Source organism: Leuresthes tenuis, unplaced genomic scaffold (assembly GCF_036924035.1).
Source record: "Leuresthes tenuis unplaced genomic scaffold, fLeuTen1.0.hap1 SCAF_16, whole genome shotgun sequence".
Taxonomy (NCBI): Eukaryota; Metazoa; Chordata; class Actinopteri; order Atheriniformes; family Atherinopsidae; genus Leuresthes; species Leuresthes tenuis.
In genome coordinates this window covers 30303383-30324715 of record NW_027325370.1, presented here as the reverse complement: position 1 = coordinate 30324715, position 21333 = coordinate 30303383, and the positions used below count along the sequence as shown (strand labels likewise).

The window sequence follows — 21333 nt, the reverse complement described above, 5'->3', positions numbered from 1 at the left end:
TTCTAACATAACATATGACAGAAAAAGAAATAGCTTAGAAGCAAGAAGTACAGTAAAAAAAAAAGTAATTCTCATTCCCATGCGCTCCAAACAAGAACAGAGAACAAATGTGTATTTCTTATTGCACATAACAGCAGTGAGGTAGAATATACTAATATCTATATTAATTTACCACAAATACACTGCTGCGGGTACACATCTTTTCCTGTTGATTCTTTTTCCATGCTGGAAAAACTATGTTAGCAGTTCATTGTATGATAGGAAATGTCCAATGTAATAAAGTCAAAAACTGAACTATATTGGCAGTCCATAGATCACAAAGAGATTATAGAAAACCTGTGAAAAAGAAAAATACACTTTATAGAGATTTCATTAGATAAAGAACTAATTAACCAAAAAATAATTATAAAAAACATTAGAACAAGTTAACTAATATTATAAGTACATGAAAAAAACAATATTTTAACAAAATATTAGAAGACAATAAAAACAATACTAAAGAAGAAACGGCTCTAATCAAACAAGTTATCCGAAGTTGTTGTTTTTTTATTGACATGGATTAAAAAATATGACATGGATAATTAAATATTAGTTTTGTTCAGTCTTTTGTAAGTGTTGAACCTGACCTAGCAAAAAACAAAAAAACAATTCCAGTAACAGCTCAATGTTTCTTAAAGCAGTGAATGAGAAGAAAATACTGGATATTGTTCAAATAATAAAAATAGTCTACTGATTTGAATTACATTGATATAATACCTCTGTACACAACTGCAAACAAATACCACTTCACAAACTACTCTATTTACCTCCACAATTCTCAACAGCATAAGAAAAACTTAATAACAATTATCTAAATCACTCGCTGACAATCAATATGGATTCAGATCAAATAGATTAATGTCACTGGTAATGATAGAATCAATTAATGAGATCACAAGCAATCCTGTCTCTGAGGTATAAAGACAATTCCTTAGACTTCATGTCTTGGTTTGTGCTCTGACCCTAACCTTTTATAGAACAGTGTGTGCTTTTCTAAATCATGAACAATCAACATAATTTACAACAGGTGAACTCAAATCAAGCTGTCGAAACTTCTGAAAGATGATCAGTGGAAACAGGATGCAGCTGAGCTCACTTTTGGGGGTCATGGTCATGTGAATACTAATGTAAATGTTTCATTTTTGTTTTGAGGTAAAAGATGAATTTAATCTATTCGGGAATAAGGCTGTAACATCGGATATGTTACATCTGTGTCTGTGCTGCCCCTCTTGTTGCTCTCCTCCCCTCCTTGTGTGTTTCTCCTCCCTCCCAGAGGCGGGTCCCAGACCCTGGCTGCTGCTGCAGGGCACACCTGAAACTCATCCATTCATTACCTCCTGCTCAAATACACCAACTCTTCGTTCACCCATCGCCAGATCTTTACAGTTCACCACGCGGTAAAGTATGCGGCTCCCTTTTTGCTTCATTCGATGTTTTTTGAGACTCTCCGTTGTTGTTTGGCGGTTTCCTGGATTATTTTTGACCCTCTCCTCCTGTTCCTCAGACCACCTGCCCTGCGTTGCCCTGCCACTCTGGACCCTCTCGTCTCCCGGATCCTCTCCTCAGTCTTCTGCCCTCTCGAGTTTCCCCCTCCAGCATTTTAGTCCCCCATTCTTCTGCTCCACCTTCCCCTGTACTTTAAAATCCTCTTTGCATTGAGTCCTCAGCGTCTGTCTATTGGTCTGCTATCCACCTGCCGTCACAGGATATTGTGGAAAAAGTGAAGCGCTGTGAATACTTTCCAGATCCACTGTATATATAAATGATGAAAAGTGTCTTAGTTATTCAAATTAGTACTATTTGTAGATGATACAAATATTTTTTGACATGACATTAAAAATCTGGTTTGACGGAAACAAATTACCAGTGAATAAAACAGAAGTGATGCCATTTGTAAACGATTGTCAGAATACATAGGTGCACGTACAGATAGATGGGGTTGAAATTAAATTTGAGTACATAATAAAAATACATTTCTTGATTTAATAATAGATGACCAAATAAATTGTAAATCACACAAACATGTATACTTAACGATAAACAAGTATCTCAGTGTCATACAAAGCAAAGCAAGGTCTGGATTAGCTATCACTTCATGTTCTCAACTGTTCCCTGGTTTCACCATATTTAGGGTACTGTGTGGATGTTTAGGGGAACAAACCACATAGGTAAATTAAATTTAATGTCTTTTCCTCAAAAAAACCCAATATGAATAATTCACAATGTTAGATATCTGGAAAACACTCATTCGGTATACTTGCAGTCAAAACTATTAAAGTTTACACATCTGGTGGAATATCAAACAGCACAATTAACGTTTGGGCTAAAAATAATACATTATCAGGAAAAATAAAAAAGAGTTGATGATTGAGATTGAGAGCTTATACATTAAGGGGAAAATTTCACTTCAAAATGTGCAGTGCACGTACGGGCAGGAAATGCTTTTGCGTTTCAATCTGTTGGGTAAAACACAGTCTTGATATAAAGCTGAAGCAATGTCCAAATATAAACACATTATTAACATTTGCTAATAACTAATCCAGCTCCTGCTTGATCCCCAACATCAGGGTAACTAATCAGTCCTAGACCCAAGATTAGTTTTAGCTCTTTTGAATCTCTGACACAGTTTTTCTTACCGAAAGTGAAAATGCATTTACAGTAGGTGTCTATCTGTCACGGTTCGGATAGGTAGGACCCAGATGCAGTTCTTATCCAAAATCAAAAGGTTTATTTACAAAACGGGGAGCAGGAACAAAAGGCGCGGCAGAGCCGGATTATCAAAAATACTTAACATGAAAAAACACTATGACTATGGCTGTATTAAACAGGCTATGAGGCAGGCAATCAAACTTATCTTTTTCCGTGGAAGCATGAAGGGATAGTGAGGTAAGGATTCTGCAGTGACTGAAAGGAAACCAGAAGACTAAATACTGTGGAGGGAGTGATCAGTGAATGAGGTGCAGCTGTGAACAATGAGCCAGGTGACTTGAGTGAACTGAGGTGGCAGGGGAAAAACAGGACTAGAACATAACTGAAACCATGATTAAACAAACTGTGACCGATAAAACATAGACTGAAAGAGCAGACTGTGACACTATCAGAGAATGCTGTAACCAAATTTAGAGAATTAATTCCATTATCTTTTACAATTTACAATACAACAGAGGACAGCTACTTAGACTTTACTCCTGCACGATAATTTCAATGCGTACAAAATTTCAATGTGCTTTTCAGCTATCAGGCCTCTCTCTTGTGGAACAAGCTGCCAGTATACATTCGGGAAGCAGACACCGTCTCTAACTTCAAGATTAGGTGTAAAACTTTCCTTTTTGACAAAGTTTATAGCCAGGCTCGGGTAACTCTAAAACATCCCATAGTTATGCTGCTATAGGCCTAGACTGCAGGGGGACCTTAATGTCAACAATAATGTTGTCATTAACTTGACATACATAGTATCATGGGAGGTTCCCCAGCAGTCTAGGCTTATAGCAGCATTAACTTATGTGACATTGACTTGTGTTTCCCTTTCTCCGCAGGTATTCCTGGTCTGAATAACTGCTTTGATTCTTTATGCTGCAAAAATAATTTCCCATTTTAGATTCAACCTATCAAAGGGGTCATAAATTAGGCTAATTAAAACAGGAGTTTTTCAGGTATCTATTTTTCCACTGATGGAACTTTAATTTCACTCTACAGTTTTTCAAAGATTATGCATAAAAATTGTATTGAGGTGGCAGCTGGTGTGCCTCGAGGTCTTCTCTTCATGCCTATTGATTCTGTTTCAACAACACTTCTCCTGCCTCTCCTGTCTATCTGACCCTCCATCTCATTGCTTTGACCTGAAGCACCTGCACTTCCTCTACACATTATCAACACTCCCTCTCACTCCTTTCATTTTCTATCTTTTTGTGGGCTCTTTTTCTCTGCCCCTTTTCCAAACCAGTCTGTTGCTAGGATACACACTGTGGAAGCTAAATGCACCCTTACCCTCCCCCCTGTATCACCTCCACCACCACCTCATCCTCCTACTTTACCCCTCCTCAACCATTTGAGACTCACACATTCACACACAAAGATTAATTAGGATGAGGTTTTTGCAGGGCTGACAGAAAGCAATAGCACAAACTGCATCATGACCACCACACGTATGCAAATTAGTTCAGCACATGCAGGTATGTGCAGGTCACACGTACATAAGGCTCCTTGACCTTGACATCTTTCATGTTTAGTTGCCTCAGAAACTGGAATTAAAATGGATCGTTTGAGAGTTTGCACCATTTCATTTACAGAACATGCCTACAACTTTGAAGATTTATTCATTTTTTATTGTGAAGCAAACAACAAATAGGAAAAAATAAAGCGTGCATAACTGTTCACTCCCCCTAAATTCAGTACTTTGTAGAGCCACCTTTTGCGGTATAGCTGCAAGTTGCTTTGGATAAGTCCCTATAAGCTTACCACATCTTGCCACTGGGATTTCTGGCCATTCCTCAAGGCAAGACTGCTCCAACTCCTTCATGTTGGATGTTTTTCGCTTTTGAACAGCAATCTTCAAGTCTAAGCACAGATTCTCAATTGGATTGAGGTCTGAACTTTGACTAAGCCATTCCAACACATTTAAATGTTTCCCCTTAAACCACTCGAGTGTTGCTTTAGCAGTATGCTTCGGGTCATTGTCCTGCTGGAACATGAACTACCGGCCCAGTCTCAAATCACAAGCAGACTGAAACAGGTTTTACTTAAGAATATCCCTGTATTTAGCACCATCCATCTTTCCCTCGACTTGGACCACTTTCCCAGGTGATGAGATGTGTTGGGTTTGCGCCAGACTTAGCATTTTCCTTGGTGGCTGAAAAGTTCAATTCTAGTCTCATCTGACCAGAGCACCTTCCTCCATACATTTGGCGAGACGCCCACATGCCTTTCGGCAAACTCAAAACATGCCTTTGTATTTTTAACACTAAGTAATGGCTTTTTTTTTTGTCCACTCTTCCATAAAGCCCAGCTCTATGGCGTATACGGCTTATTGTGGTCCTATGGACAGATACTCCAGTCTCTGCTGTGGAACTCTGCAGCTCCTTCAGGGTTGCCTTTGGTCTCTGTGCTGCCTCCCTGATTAATGCCCTCCTTGTCTGGTCTGCGAGTTTTTGTGGGTGGCCCTCTCTTGGCAGGTTTGTTGTGGTATCATGTTTTTTCCATTTGAAGATGATTGATTTGATGGTGCTCTGGGGATCATCAAAGATTTGGGTATTTTTTTATAACCCAACCCTGACTTGTACTTCTCAACAACTTTGTCCCCGACTTGTTTGAAGAGCTCATTGGTCTTTGTGGTGTGATGCGTCTTGCTTTGTGGTGTTGCAGCCTCTGGGGCCTTTCAGAAAAGGTGTGTTTATACTGACAGATCATGTGACACACAGGTGGACTTCATTTCACTAATTATGTGACTTTTGAAGGTAATTGGTTGCACCAGAACTTTTTAGGGGCTTCATAGTTTTTCTCATGTCATTTCACCAACGTAGACTATTTTCTGCAGGTCCATCATATAAAATAAGATTTAAAAACATTTAAATTGCAGGTTGGAAAGTAACAAAATAGAAAAAAAGCCAAGTGAGCGAATACTTTTGCAAGGCATTGTATAAACACAGGATAATAAGTGGAAATGAGCTTGGGAACGACAGCAACTCAGTGGTATGAAGTGGTTGGCCACGTAAAATGACAGAGCGGGGTCAGAGGATGCTGAGCGCACAGAGGTCACCAACTTTCTGCAGAGCCAATGGCTACAGACCTCCAAACTTCATGTGGCCTTCAGATTAGCTCAAGAACAGTGCGTAGAGAGCTTCATGGAATGGGTTTCCATGGTAACTACATCCAAGCCATACATCATCAAGTGCAAAGCAAAGTGTGGGATGCAGTGGTGTAACGCCGCCACTGCACTGTGGAGCAGTGGAGACGCGTTCTCTGGAGTGATGAATCACACTTCTCTGGCAATCTCATGGACAAGTCTGGGTTTGGCGGTTGCCAGGGGAATGATAATTGTCTGACTGCATTGTGCCAAGACAGGAATTAGCCAGGTCACACTGTCACGCCTTTAATTAGTGCAAAATGGGGCAGCACGATTTTTAACACGTACAAAGAAACGAGAGCACATCACTCCAATTATAGCCTCCTTGCACTGGCTTCCTATTTATTTCAAGATCAATTTTAAAGTTATTTTATTTGTTTTTAAGTCCCTTAATGGCCTTGCTCCAGCCTATTTGTCTAACATGCTGCACCCCTACACCCCGTCTCGTTCCGTCAGGTCAGCTGACCAGATGCTGCTAGTGATTCCCAAATCACAAAGGAAAAAGAGAGGTGAACAAGCTTTTTCCATTTTGGCCCCAAAGCTGTGGAGCGAGCTTCCTTTGCACATAAGACAAGCTCCTTCAGTTGACATTCTTAAATCTCGTTTGAAAACACACATTTTTATTCTTTGGCCTTTAACCCAGTGTGAGACTGACATTAACTTTACTGTTTATTCAGTTTTCATTGCACTGTGTTCTGTCTGTCTTTAGATGATTTTAATCTCTATCTGTTTTTCATGTTTTTATGATTTTTATATATGGGGTCTTATGATGTGCAGCACTTTGGTCAACCAGCTTTATTTGTGCTATATAAATAAATATGGTATGGTAAGTGTAACGTTTGGTGGAGGGGGGATTATGGTGTGGGGTTGTTTTTCAGGAGCTGGGCTTGGCCCCTTAGTCCAGTGAAAGGAACTCTGAATGCTTCAGCATACCAAGAAATTTTGCTTTCATGCTCCCAACTTTGTGGAAACAGTTTGAGGATGGCCCCCTCCTGTTCCAACATGACTGTGCACCAGTGCACAAAGCAAGGTTCATAAAGACATGGATGAGCCAGTTTGGTGTGGAAGAACCTGACTGGCCTGCACAGAGTCCTGACCTCAACCCAATAGAATACCTTCGGGATGAATTAGAGCGGAAGCCAGGCCTTCTTGGACTGACCTCACAAATGTGCTTCTGGAAGAATGGTAAAAAATTCCCCAAAACACACTCCTAAACCTTGTGGAAAGCTTGCCCAGAAGAGTTGAAGCTGTTATAGCTGCAAAGGGTGGTCATATTAAACCCTATGGATTGAGAATGGGATGTCACTTAAGTTCATATGCGTGTAAAGCCAGATGAGCAAATACTTTTGCCAACATATCGTCACTGAAATACAACAATTTCAGTAATGTGTCAAGAACAGCAGTGATACCAGTTTTGTGTTGACATCAAAACTACACACGTATATTTGGACCAGTCTGGCAGGAAATAGTATTCAGCAGCAAATGGTGTTAACAAATGCATGTACACTTGCTGTAAAAGATCTACAGAATTACTTGCATTCACAAATAAACTCACTCAGTCACTTTTTGGAGTCATAACTGGGAGCTACCTTTGTAAACTGCTGTGAGCATTTGAATTTTCACATGCATCCCCTTCTGGGATATTTCTTGAACATTTCAGTGCACATGTGAAAAATACAAATGCTACACATAAAAATGCAGACCAACACAGACACACAAAAGTACAAACATGAAGTACCATGATGTGCTGCACAAGTTAAGTAATATAGTCAGACAGAAGTGCAGGAATACAGTGACAATAAGTCAGTATTATTATCTTAGAGGTGAGCCACATCAGGAATAATTTAGATAGCAACACATGGTGAACAATGTCAATGGGTGAATTTGTAGGAACTTTACTCTGATGGGATGGTAAAACACAGATTAAGGCTGTGCTGGCAAATTACAGCACAGTGCTGACCAAAACATTAACCTCCATGCAATTCAGTGTCAGTCTAGTGACAACTTTAGATGCAAATTTACACAGAAGAAACATTGATTTAGCAAGAAAAAAAGTGAAATGCCAGTTTATTAAGCTTGAGCTCAGAGAGAAGAATAAATGTTTTTCCATTTATTATAGAGAAGCAACTTTTGTTTCTGTATAAAGTTAAAATGTAATAGTTAAGAAATATAAATCGAGATGATATTGACTGCAACATGGATGATGTTGGTGTTGATCATGATTGTTACAGACATAAGCCATCTCTATGAAAAAGCTCTCTCTCTCTCTCACACACACACACACACAAATGAGAGAAGCTAATTATCCAAAAGTGTTGGCAGCAGAGCAGCATGGTGACAATAGAGAAGAGACCAGGGGAGGGGGGACTGAGGTGAAACAGGTATAAATGGAAGGGAGGGGATGCAGAGGGAGTTGGGATGTGTGCCATGGAGTGGGAATGTGGATGAACAAGAAGGAGAAAGGAAGTGATAATAAAAGTATATGTCTGACTCCTGCCCCCTGTCGTAAACTACTGTTTGTACTTGCTGTCTTTGAAAAAGAAGGACTCCTTGAAAGTTTTTTTTTGGAATATTTTGCTTTGCTAAAGCAGAATTTAGAAAAGGTGTTGCCTCTGAATCAAGCTTTTCTCATTATGACTGGTTTATGTTGGGGTAACCCCACTGTATCAAATCGATTATTCAATGTGTTGCAGAAGAAGGGAGATTATTTTGTAATCAGCTTTAAAACTATTTGCTTTAAATCAAGTCAAATCGACTGTCGACTTTTTTTTGTTAAATGCTGAATGACAGAGTGTGTTTATATTGTAGGTGTAAAGTATAGATCATGTATCAAATTGTTAATTTTACAGTTTACAGATATCCATAAAGTGGCTCTAGACATGAAAGAAGCTCCATGCAGTGCAAAGGTGTTGTTCATGTATAAACTGGAATATAGAAAAACCAAGAAGCCACAACAAATTTCTGCAGTATGCTATGAGCATGCTTCAGTAGTATATTGCTGTTTCACAGATGTTGATGCATATTTGTCAAAGGAATCGTGCCTTGAACCTCTACATTTCCAGTGGTAAGTACATGAAATACCTCGGATCTTGAGAGCACAGTTGGGGAACATCTCTTTGAATTTTATGGGGTAAACAAAGTGTCTGAAATTTCAGTCAATCCCTTTGGAATAGTTCTTTTAAGTATCCTCAAATAGTTACAAAATAGTTCATGTCTAAATATTTGTATATATCTATCTGGCCAACCACAAGGCCCCGTGAACCGCAAGACCATGTGTGGTAGCACAATTCACCCAAACGATGCAACAGTCCTACCTACAGGGTATGCTGGAAATCAGTTTCTGATAAGAATGCATTAGGCTGTTTCATTATATTTGACCATGGAAAAAAAGTTTTGACAACAATTATTGTGTTCATGGATGAGACTTGATGTCCCCTCTTTGTCCAGTTTGCAAAGTAAAGACAAGAATCAGCGTGCTTGTATAAGTCGAAAAACACATAAACAGGACTTCTTTGATACTTTGGAGAAACCAAAGGCAGTTATATTACGTTGATGCTCTCCTTGACTTCTTTAGAATTATATAGATCTTGAAGTGCTTGCTAACACAACAAAATGTGTGTAAAATGTATAACAAAATTGAGCTAATTTTAGAAGTTGAAAAAGTTTGAAGTCATGGTTGAATTGTAATAGAGAAAGATTATCTCTGTTTAAGTGCACTAGAAAAGTTTTGCTCTGAATTTTATTCCTGCTGGCAGTTGAGCTCGTTCTTTATAATAGAAAAAGCTGGAAAATGGTAAAATGTTAGCTGGAAAAAAAGAGATGACACCAGCTGTGGAGACTGTATAGTCAAACGCAACTGATATTTCAGATGAAAGTATGTGTCTGAGCAAACTACTTCCTCCTAAATAAAAAAAGTGTTTTTATTGATCACATCTGAGTTTACTGAATTGTAGTCTTCTTTCTTGTCTTTGAAGAATTGCACCATATTCCGTGAAGAATAGGTCATATGTCATTGTTGTGGTAGTGTAGGGCATGAAGAAATCAGGAAACCATTTACGAATTACTGTTAATAAAATCAAAGTCAACTGAAATCCAAAATGACACTTCAAATTAACCAAAATAATTAATTCACTCTTAAGAAAAATTTAGCGTTTTAGGCGAAAGGGTGCATCATTTTGGAAGCTGTCACAGTTAAAAATCCCAGACAGTCAATGATGGCTGACTGATCTCACTAATTATGCCTATTGGCTGAATGTTATTGTGCCAGCTTGACTTCCAGGTGCAAGAGGGAAGTGATGATACAAGGAAGAAGGTCAGGAGAGGAGGAGGAGGCAGGAGGAACTCATGTAATTGAAGCCTTGAAGTCTAATTAAGACTTGTTTTAATTTCTTTTCACCATAATAGTGGCCAAGTGACCCGTTCACCATGGCAACAGGAGAACACTGAGTAAGAGCTGAGGGCTGAGCGTGTTACAAAAGAAATCCAGCATAATTCAAGGTAACTGACAACAGATCCATCTGTATTTCATCATCAGCGCTTAAAAACAGCATCTTTAGTTTATAATGTATTTTAAATTCTGAATCTAAACGTCTCCCTTTAGAAACCAAATACTGTATTAAAAAACTACCTTTTGTTTTAATAAACACGCAAAATGACAAGTTTGCATCTGAAAGGCGAGGACAGTGATACTTGTGCCTTACCCTGCATTGCACATAGTCATTGCCAAACTGTTTTTACTTTTACCCAAAGTTGATTATTGAGCCCAAGAATAACCTCACAGGAGATTTAATAAGATGGCAATGTTGGGTAACTTGGAAATAATAGTAATGGGGACAGCTTATAAATCTTTTTTTTTAATTATTATTATTAATCTACAATATCAGCCAATGCAGTTTCCTTTAAAATACAAGCTGAAGTGAGCTCTAAGCTGTCAAGGTCTGTACAGCCAATTGCATTGTGCACATCAGTGTGCATGTCTGCACACATAGCAGTCCAATGTACCAATGTACACCCAACATTAAACTTTAGTTGCTACTTATGACTCAAATTAGAAATTAGGTAAACTCCGAGATGCAGGATGGTTTATGTTGACTCTCTGGCTCTGCCTTGCCAGCTAAACTAACTAATACCCTTAATATTTTAGTAAACTTTGCTACATTGTCTGTTATCCTTGTAGAGTTGGACTTTAAAGTAGTAGTTTAAAAGTAGAACAACTTTAAAAAGTTGAGGTATTGAATCAAATCCTCAAACATTGGAAGATTCTGTTTTGAAGGTATTTAAACAAGCTACCATTCAATAAGTGTCACGTTTTACGTTTTGAACCATGTCTTGTCTCGTCATTTCCTGTTTTATTTTGAAATATTAACTATCCTCTTGTTTCAGGTATCTTGCCCTTTCTCCCGTGTCAAGCGTCTGATTGTCTTCCCTGAATCCAAAGTGTTTCCACCTGTTCCCCATGGCTCCTCGTGTATTCAAATAGTCTGCGTCTTCCTTGTCTTGGGCCAGTGTGTCGCAGCCTTTCCGTGTTCTTCACTCTAGCGTCTTGAAAACCATAGCATTGACTCCACGTCCCTGTAGTCGAGTGTTCCTCCTACAGAGTGATCTATTGTTTGTTAATGTTTTTGATCCATAGTCATATTTTAGATCTCGTAAGTTTCATAGTCTGTTTTGTTTCCTCCATTAAGGAGTGATTTTCTGTTCTCGCTAAAGTTTCATAGAACCTCCGACAGAGGAGTGTTGCGTTTTGATTTCTTGTTAAAGTTTCATAGAACCTCCGACAGAGGAGTGTTGCGTTTTGATTTCTTGTTAAAGTTTCATAGAACCTCCGACAGAGGAGTGTTGCGATTTGATTTCTTGTTAAAGTTTCATAGAACCTCCGACAGAGGAGTGTTGCGTTTTGAGGACAGCTCGGCGTTAATTGTAAAGTTACATAGTGCCTCCCGTAGTGGAGAGATTTTGAGTTTGTGATCGTGCCTCCGTTTACCGTCATTTGTTTATTCCGCCTCATCAGGAGAGCGTGTAAGTTTATTTGTTACCTTTCAAAGCCCTTTCTGTTTTCCTCCTGGAGTGGAGTGAGCTTTGTTTTGATAAGGTTTATAGTTACACTCGCCTCAAGTATAGTTATTGAGGTTAGTGTATTAGGATTTCACAGCCTCTTGATTTGCTCTGCTCAGGAGAACCATAAGTTGTTTATTACAAATAAACTGACTTATTTTGAAACCCTGCATTTGTGTCCTGTGTCCTGCCGGTCCATGACAATAAGATTAATGTTATGAATAATATTGATTACCGTGATACTGATCAATTCATACCCTAGATTAGACTGTTATGTTTGTCTTTTGGTAGACAGCACACAGGGAGAGAGGAGGACATGGATGGAAAGGAGGAAAGAGGGCAGGAGGAACCAGGGAAGAAGATGAGCAAGTTTGTTATTATGTAGAAAGTTCTATTTCACATACATTCACTGCAGTGGACTTCACAATGATTTCATACAGCGTACTGAAAATATATTAACATATGCAAATTGTTGTTTTTTTTACTTTTCTCTTTTTTTACTGCGGGCATTGGCTACAGGTGTCACATGCATGCTGTGCACCAATTCACGTGAGGATTGACAAGGATCATACCACCAATCAGGGAGGGGCGGGGGCAGCAGCGCGCTGAATGAGAGAGAGTAAAGACTTGGAGTGTGGTGCAAAGATGAGTGAAAACAGAGAAAGAAGCAGTATTTGGATGCATTTGGACAGTTGTGTCAATAGCTGTCCTATTTCAATTTCAATATAGGCATTTTCTATCTGCTTTGTGTAGCAGAGTGTATGTACGTTATTGGCTTATATGTGTGTTACGTTGGGTGGTGTGCGCTGCGTGGTGAAGGTAGGAACCGGATGCAGATATTTCAAAACAAAAACTTGATTTATTTCAAAATACAAAAAAGCACAGCTGAGCCGGGATACAATAAAACCTAAACTATGGAAAAAACTTGGCAAAAACAAAACCTGACTGTGACTATCAAAAAACATCGGAACTAACCTGACACAGACAAACCTGACTGGACATGGGATCAATGACAGTGAGGATCCGGCACTGAACGTGAAAAAACCTGGGGCCTCATGCACAGAGGGTACGTACGCAAAAAAAAGTGGCGTTCACGTCTTTTTCACGTCAACGATTAATGTATCAAGAGCAAAATGACCGTGGAAATGCGCAGTGCCTCAAGCCAACTTCAGGGCTGTCATACGCACTTTATACAGCTGATGATTCTTTGGTGAAACTTAGAGGTGATGTTGGGAAACTGTTATAAAAAATAAATGTGAACACAATTTGTCCTCAGAATGAGTGATGTGCACATTTGAGACACATGAACAATTAACACTGATGAACAATTAACACGCGTCTGAAATTACACGAGTGGATATAAAAGCATGCGCAAAGTGTTGCAATCCATACCATTAAAAACAACGGCTGCTTTAGTGGTATTGGAAGACATTGTAAATGGTGCAGTTGGAAGAAAGCGTGTGTTCAGAGACTGACAGGATTTGCTGGCACATTATGACAACTGGCTCATCAGCCGTTTTGAGGGCAATCCTCCTGGAACTGTGCGCAGAGCTGTGCCGGCGTTGGAGCGCAACACAGCGAGGAACCATGCGCTGCTTGTGCCACAGGTGATTTGCACACTGGGGTTTAAGCAACCGGGGCATTCCAAAGGGAGCTGGCCAACCGATTGGGACTGTGCCAGTTGACCCTGAGCCGAACCATGCCAGCCAAGTGGGACGGAATTATCTGCATCTCAGCAGGTATATCAAATTCCCAAAATGCAGTCCAACAGGCCAACATTGAAGCGCAATTTGCAGCGACAGCCGGTTTTCCTAATGTAATCGGAGCTATCGACTGCACACACATTGCTATAAAAGCTCCATCAGATGATGAATTTGTATATCAACAGGAAACATTTTCATTTCATCAATGTACAGATCGTATGTGATGCTTTGTGGGGGTGGCCTGGTTCAACGCACGATTCATACATTCAGTAAGAGAATTGTTGGGAACAGACTACTAGCTGGCACTGTGCGCGATGGGTGGCTTCTTGGTAAGTAACTTTATTTGTGTAATTGTCCTAATATTATTCCAAGTGAGGTGTATTGAGCATGTGCGCCCCCAATTTCTATCTCATCTTCACAGCATCATAGTTGGTGGTTAAAGTTAGTAACTTGGTGTTTTTTGCTGGATAAACAACAGCTTAAGATCTTTCTAACAAGCCCCTGATCGTCTCTGTGTGCAAATGTTAATAACCCTGTGCGTAAAGTGTGAAATGTCTTAGTTAGCCTCACCTTTTCCCCGACACACTTCTGCACTGTGTGAAGGTCACTGTGTGAACACATTTGTTGTGAGTTACACAAATATAGGTATTTACCTTGGGGGTAATCAGAGTCACCCACACTCCCACACACCACCCCTGAGAGAGCAGTGTCACCCATAGCTGTGCCGACTCTCCCCCCTTGCCTGTTTTGGCCACACTTCGGCGGTATTGGACCACTTCTTCTTCACCTCTGCTTGTGTGCGCTTCTCAGACCCCACAGCATTAAAGGCCTCGCTCACGCTCTCCCACCCACTCCTCTTACGTTTGCTGCTTATATCGTAGGACAGCGTGCCAAAGAGCACATTTTTGCGGGCCTCCACTTCAGAAAAGTAGCACCTCCATCTCGCTTTCCTTTAAGTTATTCTTTTATCCCGTCTTACTAATTCTTTTTTCTTTATTTTCTGATCGTGCAGAGAGAGGAATCGCAGGTGCAGGGCCAATTTAAATATGATTTGCATATTTAAGTAGGGACGTGGACAGGGAGGAGTCGGGTACATTGACATGTGCGCTCAATTCCACGTTGATTGGGATGTACAAACAAAATGTGCTTGGATTCATGCATGCGCACACATTGATACATCTGGATATATTTGTACGTTGGAGGGCATTTTGGTTTGAGCGTACGCCATGTTTCAGTAGGAAATCCACGCAAGTCTTTGTACATGAGGCCCCTGGAGACTAAATACTGAAGGGAGGTGATTAGTGAGTGAAGGCAGCGGAGGGAAAAACACAGGTGATGTGGGTGAAGCTGATGGCAGGGCAGAAGAAACAGGAAAACATGGCAAAACTAAAGACTAACCAGGAACTTAAAACCTAACAAAACTAACAAACATGACAGTGTACAAAAAAACTACCAACTTAACTGGATGTTTTTCCTTGTAAACTACAATATTACTCTGCAAATATTTTTCTTTGAAATTATACAGAAATTTGTTTTTCGCCTGTAATTTATCTGATTGTGACCAAATCATTTATCAGTAATGCAGTCAAGAGGAAATAAATATGTCTATATCTACTGTAACAGAGGGCGCTACAGCAGTTCATTACAGCTCACAGAAATAACTCTTCACATTGACAAATGGATAAATCCTGTCTACATTCTTTATGCAGCAAAATTATTTCCCATTTTGAAATTGATTAAATATTTTTAAATTCTGTAAATTGATATGATGATAGAATTTAAGTTTTAAGCAGCTTCAATTATTTGGTACAGTGTTTTGATAGTAACACCATATTGACATTCTTCCCACAATTATGCACATATTTCAAAATTTATAACCCAAGAATATATCCTAAAAAAGAATGCACATAAATGCTTTTAAATTTACTTTCAGATTTTACTACTTATATGTTTAAAAAAAAACGTATGGATTCTGCAAACAAGCATCATGTCGTTGACCCATACATGATTAACAAAGATTCCTGTGTCCCCGATGACACCTGACAATAATCCTCATCAAAGATTAATCTCTTTAATGTTTTTATATTAATACAATACATGTACAACCATTTCAGAGTGTTAGATAATGGATGAATCATAGAGAGCCCAATTTGAACTCTACTTAAATGGCGCTTCAATGAATATCACTTGAATTGCTTATCAGATTAACATCGTCCTTGGTTATATAGATTCAATTCTTAAAAGACTCAAGAGGCATTTGCTTTTATACTTTCAGAGAATGATTTACATCACGGTGCACTATGGATAGTAGTGATGTAAGATGGCTCCTTCTTTGTACGGCTACAATCCCTGCACATTACAGAGGGATAAATATAACTCTTGTTTGGCCTTTTCAATCCGAGCACAGCAAAAGACCAACATTCAAAACTGAAGATATTAATTCAAATTTATACTCAGATGAAGAAGATCAGACAGGTGAAAGCAAGTCTGTGGTGTCTGTGCAACAGATTCCTTTCACTGCTAATAGAGGAGCTCCACCTTCTGGCATCTAGTCTAAAAGTTAAACATATGGTAGTGAGCCAAGGGGGGCAGTGACTTTCACTGAGGACAGTATTTCTCTGGTTAGAAATAAAGACTTATGCGACTGGTAGATTCAAGACCAAATTGTTCATTTGTGAAGCAATAGTGGTTCAGTATTGCTCAGTTTAAATTTGTCTTGGTTTTCCATTTCTGATTGGCTGAAAACAATGATAGATTTAACATTTAATTCACAATTCTTTGCAAAGAATTGTCAGTAAGTACTTTTACGATGCACTACGAGTCTGACCTAAATTGGACTTGTGTGCATGAAAACACATTAGTCGGACTGAAATCCTCCAGCTCTTTCAGACCAGAGTAACACACCCAGGCAATGCAGCTGTAGCTTAAGTTATTCCTGCATGTATATGCTCAACAAGACTCAAATGGTTAGACACACATTTATAAGCTTAGACAGGAAATTGTTTTGGTAGAAGTGTTGTGGTTTTCATACCAACTCTTATTGACAGAAATGTATTATTTTTTATTCATGATCAACTTTGGTTGCAGATGTTTAACAAAGTATCCCAAGTGTCATGATGAGTGTTATGATTCATATAAAGTTGTCACAGGTTCTTGGTAAACTTTCAGATGTGTGATGTTCATTAAGTGTTCCAACTGATGAAACACTACATTTAACAACAAGACAATAAGCATGGCGTATGGAGTGTTCAGCTGGGGAGTGAAGAAGGTGAATCCTGTAAGGTGGCAGCTGATAGGAGATGCTGGAGAATCTCCCTCCAACACCTGGAACTGCCCAGATCATAAGGACAGGGTGAGCTGAGGCTCCTCTGCTTCGGTCACAGTGACTTAGCATTAAGCTATTTCAACCCTGCTTCCTTCTTCTCTCGTTCAACCCTGAGAGTGAGTAACAGTAAAAACAAAATGTTTTGCTAAAGATTCTGAGTGCTAGTTGATCAGTGGTCTATCCTTTAAAAGTACCAGAGTTACATATAGTTATTTAGTATATAAGTTCACAATAATGATAGAAGTTAGGCTTTTCATTAGAGCAATTCTTATTGATTCATTTGTTTATTTTAAAATTTATTTGATTGGGAGAGACACCAAAGTACATGGATAAACTGAAAACAACGTTTCAATGCAAGTATCGCAGTGAAGAGATAAGAAGTAACAAAATGTCCAAAATAAATCCAGTTAAAACACAATGTTTAAAACTAGATACTAGCACAAGTTTGTTGCTGAATTAAGATTTAACAGCCCTCTTAAAGAGTTTAAAAGAAGATTTCAAATGAACAAGTAGAGCATTTTAAATCTTTGCTCTTTTACAAATTGAGAATTGCCACCTGAAGCAGGTCTGAGACCAGACAGTCGAACCATGACATATTCATTCATTTACACATTTATTTTTACGGTGCATTTAAAAAAAAAAAGCTGAAACTAAAAGAAGATAAAGGGGGAGCGAGCAAAATTGTTGAGGGATTAAGGATTTGGAGCTAAACAAATAAAATTTAATTAAACTGATTTGGATAAATACAAGCACAGTTATTGGTTAAAACACAATGAGTGTGAGACTCCAATATTTAACTACATACAAAGTATAGGTTAGTGCTCGATTTGAGAATGTTCAATATCGCAGGTACATTCTGTGGGGATGCCAAACGCTCACGCTCTTCTTAACAAGGTGCCACCAGATGTTAAAGTTCTACAGTGTGTTCCGTCTGTGTTTTGAATTTTTCTGCATATTATATCACAAGTTAAAGTTGTGCTTATTTTGTGTGTTTTTAGAGTTTCTCTGGCTGAGAGCTCTCAGTGTTTGTATGCATTCATGCAGAGGTAAGCAGATGTTCATTTAGCACAAAGTCAAGTCATGGCTGAGAGAATTCACAGAAACTGGAGAACCAATATTGGTATGATCTACCAAATGTTTTAGGTGTTGTTTTTTATATCAAAGCATGAAGGCTGACATTCTCATGCCAGCACCATGATGAAGCCTTTAAAGGACCCCTACTCGTGAGTTTGCTGACTATCTTTATTTTAGATGTGCACAGTATATACACTGTACCAGGGGGGAAAGAGTATAAGGGATAAAACAGCCGATTACTTCATGGTGAGTGGTTTCATATCAGGTTTCAAACCCACCCACTAAACGCAACACCTACTGAATACACTGATCCAAACATATTCTTATAGATGGAAAGTAGAGTGAATGTGAGGTGCAGAATGTGAAAGTGATGAATGAAAAGCTGTATTCATGTGTTATACTGATTCATTAGAATATTACATAAGAAATTATCTGGGTTGTTTAAGTTGTTCTGGTGCACTTAAGTAAAAAAGTAAATATTCTGAAGGCAGAGCTGCTCTAAGTGAGGTAAAGCACAGATCTTTGAACTGCACGATTAAAGGCCTAAATTATGTCAAAGAAAAAAAAGGATCCTGAACAATTTGACTAACATTCCAAAACTGCTCAGAGCAAAGAAAATGATTACGAACAATGATGGGAAGAAAAGTGAGGGTATCAAAGCTGATCTGGGCCCTTAGGTCAAGGCATACATGCAAGGCAAGAGTGATCGATATCCAACCAAAGGTCTGATGTCTGGACAACAAAAATTGATTCATCGATAAAAGATTAAAGATTTGCACTCTGTACTGACAGAATAGAACTTTGATTTGGTTTTGCACATAATCTGGTTTGCACTTTTTTATTTTAACTTTTATAAATTTTATTTTTAGTTTCAATTTGTGGAAGAAGTTTATTAAAAGCTCATGCTGTTAAATACAAGTCTCCTGGTCCAGTCATATATTTAGACATTGTAGTTTTCTTAAAATCTTGTTCTTGTGAGCTGAGTGTATCGTCACACCCCTAATTATTAATACAGCCAAATTCCCAAGACAGCTGTTCTGCATATTTTCCTGCTTTCCTTTGTCTATGACTGCTTCTTCTAAGACTGATGTAACCCTCTTCTGTTAAGGTGTTAATGATGGTTTACATTTGGCTTTTCTGGGTGTAAATACCATTTCCTTCAGCAGAGTTCTTCCACTTTGGTCACAAACGTTCTCCTGTTTCTGCCCTTTTTTTCCCATTTCTTTTGCTGTGAGTTTTCTATTTTCTTTAACTTTTCCTGTCCTGACATTTGATGTCTTTGATCCACAAACATGGATGTTTCCCTTTTACAACCTCCACATGATGTTTTTACTTTCTCAAAATGTTTGACTGACTGGGAAAATCCTAAATCTTTTGCCAGATTCTGAGTTAAATGACCTTGTTGAAGGAGGTTTTTTGTTATTGTTTTCACTGACAACTCTCTTGTTGAGCCCTGGTTTCCTGCCAGGTGCAACAGGTACTTAAGCTTTAACTGCAGACTCAATTACATCTTTAAACGTTTTATTTGTTTCATAGATGCAACTTACAAGCTGATTTCATATTTAATTTCTTCTACTTCATATCTAAAAAAACAAACAAACAAGGGTTTTTTCACAAAGCCACTATCAAATAAACATTCACAATCAAAGCAAATAATTTTGTGTTATACCTGTGTTTTGATTGTTTCTAACCAATATTAAAGCTGAATGTACATCGTCCAAAGTGTGATGATTTCATCATTTTTCAGAATTTCTCCAGGATGCTTCAACTAACCATTAATGTAAGAGAGTTTGAAGTTTATCAAGTTTCACTTTGGTTTAGGGGTTTCTTCTGTTCACTCCATTTTGTTTGAAGTAAATTGATTACTTAAATCTGTTCATGGCATTATGAAGGCAAGGCATGATATCCACAAAGGCCTCCGAAATTTGTTTTGCAAAACACAGCTACAAAAATAATAACACGTTCACCAAGGTGAATCATGAGAGTAGACTTAAATTTAAGTGAAAACATTTTTCTGTCACTGGAGTTAGATTTCTTTCAAATGTTAAAAAAGACATATAAATAGTACTTAAAACCTGAGGCTAAGTGGAAAATGTGGCAATCAGGTCTGTCTTTTCTAAACTGACAGCAATGAAAAGTAGTCCAGAGTCTCCCTTTATCAGATTCAGTGATGCACCCTGTCATTTATGGCCTTCTATCTCACAGAATTGCTTCATAATTTCCAGCAGATGCCAAATGCATCCTTCTGCTGGATGACTTTCACAGCTGTCATGACAGAAGCATTATTTAGTGTTCTGTGGATCTGTACTGACTGCAGTTAAATGGAAGTTGCTGCTTCCACCATTTGGTTTCATTTCATTAGAAATAGAGCTGCCTCGGTGGGTAGTTTGATTATACTTTGGTGTTACAGTAAGCTACAAATGGACCGATTATAAAATAAATGAATAAGTTGAGTCTATAATTAAAATCATTTCTAATCCTATTTTTCTACATACACTGAAAAAGAACTTTAAAACACACACACACACACAGCCCAGGGAAAAAAGAGGAAGGTGAACTAACCGTCGCTTTGATGGGGACATACAGCACTGCTCTATCCGATGACCCGCTCTTGGAGTCCTGCAGCTTCCCAACCCGGAAACCTTTCGACCTGACCCATAATTTAAATTTGGCGTTGACATGGTTTTTGCCTTTCTCCTGCAGGAACACTCCGCTGTTCTCCCCGTCCCCTTGGAGTAGGGTCTGAAGGATTTTGTTGTATTTCCGTCGGGTCACTGTTTTGGTCTTCCCGGAATCCCCGTATGATCGTAGGCACCAGTCCTGAAATTGACTGACCTCCTCTGGCACTCCATCGGCCTCCGCTGTCGGATTGTTGCTGATGGGACTCTGGGTGCTGTGGATCTGGTGCTGATTGTTTGTGGTGGAAGTGGTTACTGTGTCCCACATACTGCAGGCTTTTCTCATTGTCATAGTCAAGTTCTGTGTACTTTTTCTAATCAAATAAGTCAAAAGACCCGTGAAATTGCATTAGAGTTCGTATCGGTTGTGCTAGCTCGTTGCTTAAATCACAGAAACAGTGGTTTCCTGCCACCGTGACACAAAACTCAGCTCTATAATTATGGCGAAAAACAGTCCGCGAACCAAAACTTCAAAGGTGTTCGTAGGCTTTGAAAGAACCAGTCTTATACTTAAAACTGTCCCCACTCCTCAAGAAAAACTACTCTCTGAACAAGTGCCATTCATTTTTTAAATGACCGTCTTAAAATGAGCTGTTTGGATCTCACGTCCTGCTTCTT

At 38.9% G+C, this 21333-nt stretch overlaps 1 protein-coding gene across 1 annotated transcript in view; it reads right to left on the bottom strand.

Moving 5' to 3' along the window:
• LOC140272137 (nucleolar protein 4-like) overlaps positions 1-21022 on the bottom strand; it is a 163572-nt gene extending 142550 nt beyond the window's left edge. Inside the window, exon 1 of the mRNA XM_072367486.1 lies at positions 20600-21022. Coding sequence (XP_072223587.1) covers positions 20600-21007 — 408 coding nt within the window. The 5' untranslated portion in view covers positions 21008-21022. The remainder of the gene's footprint in view (positions 1-20599) is intronic.
• Between the last annotated feature and the right edge of the window lie 311 nt (positions 21023-21333).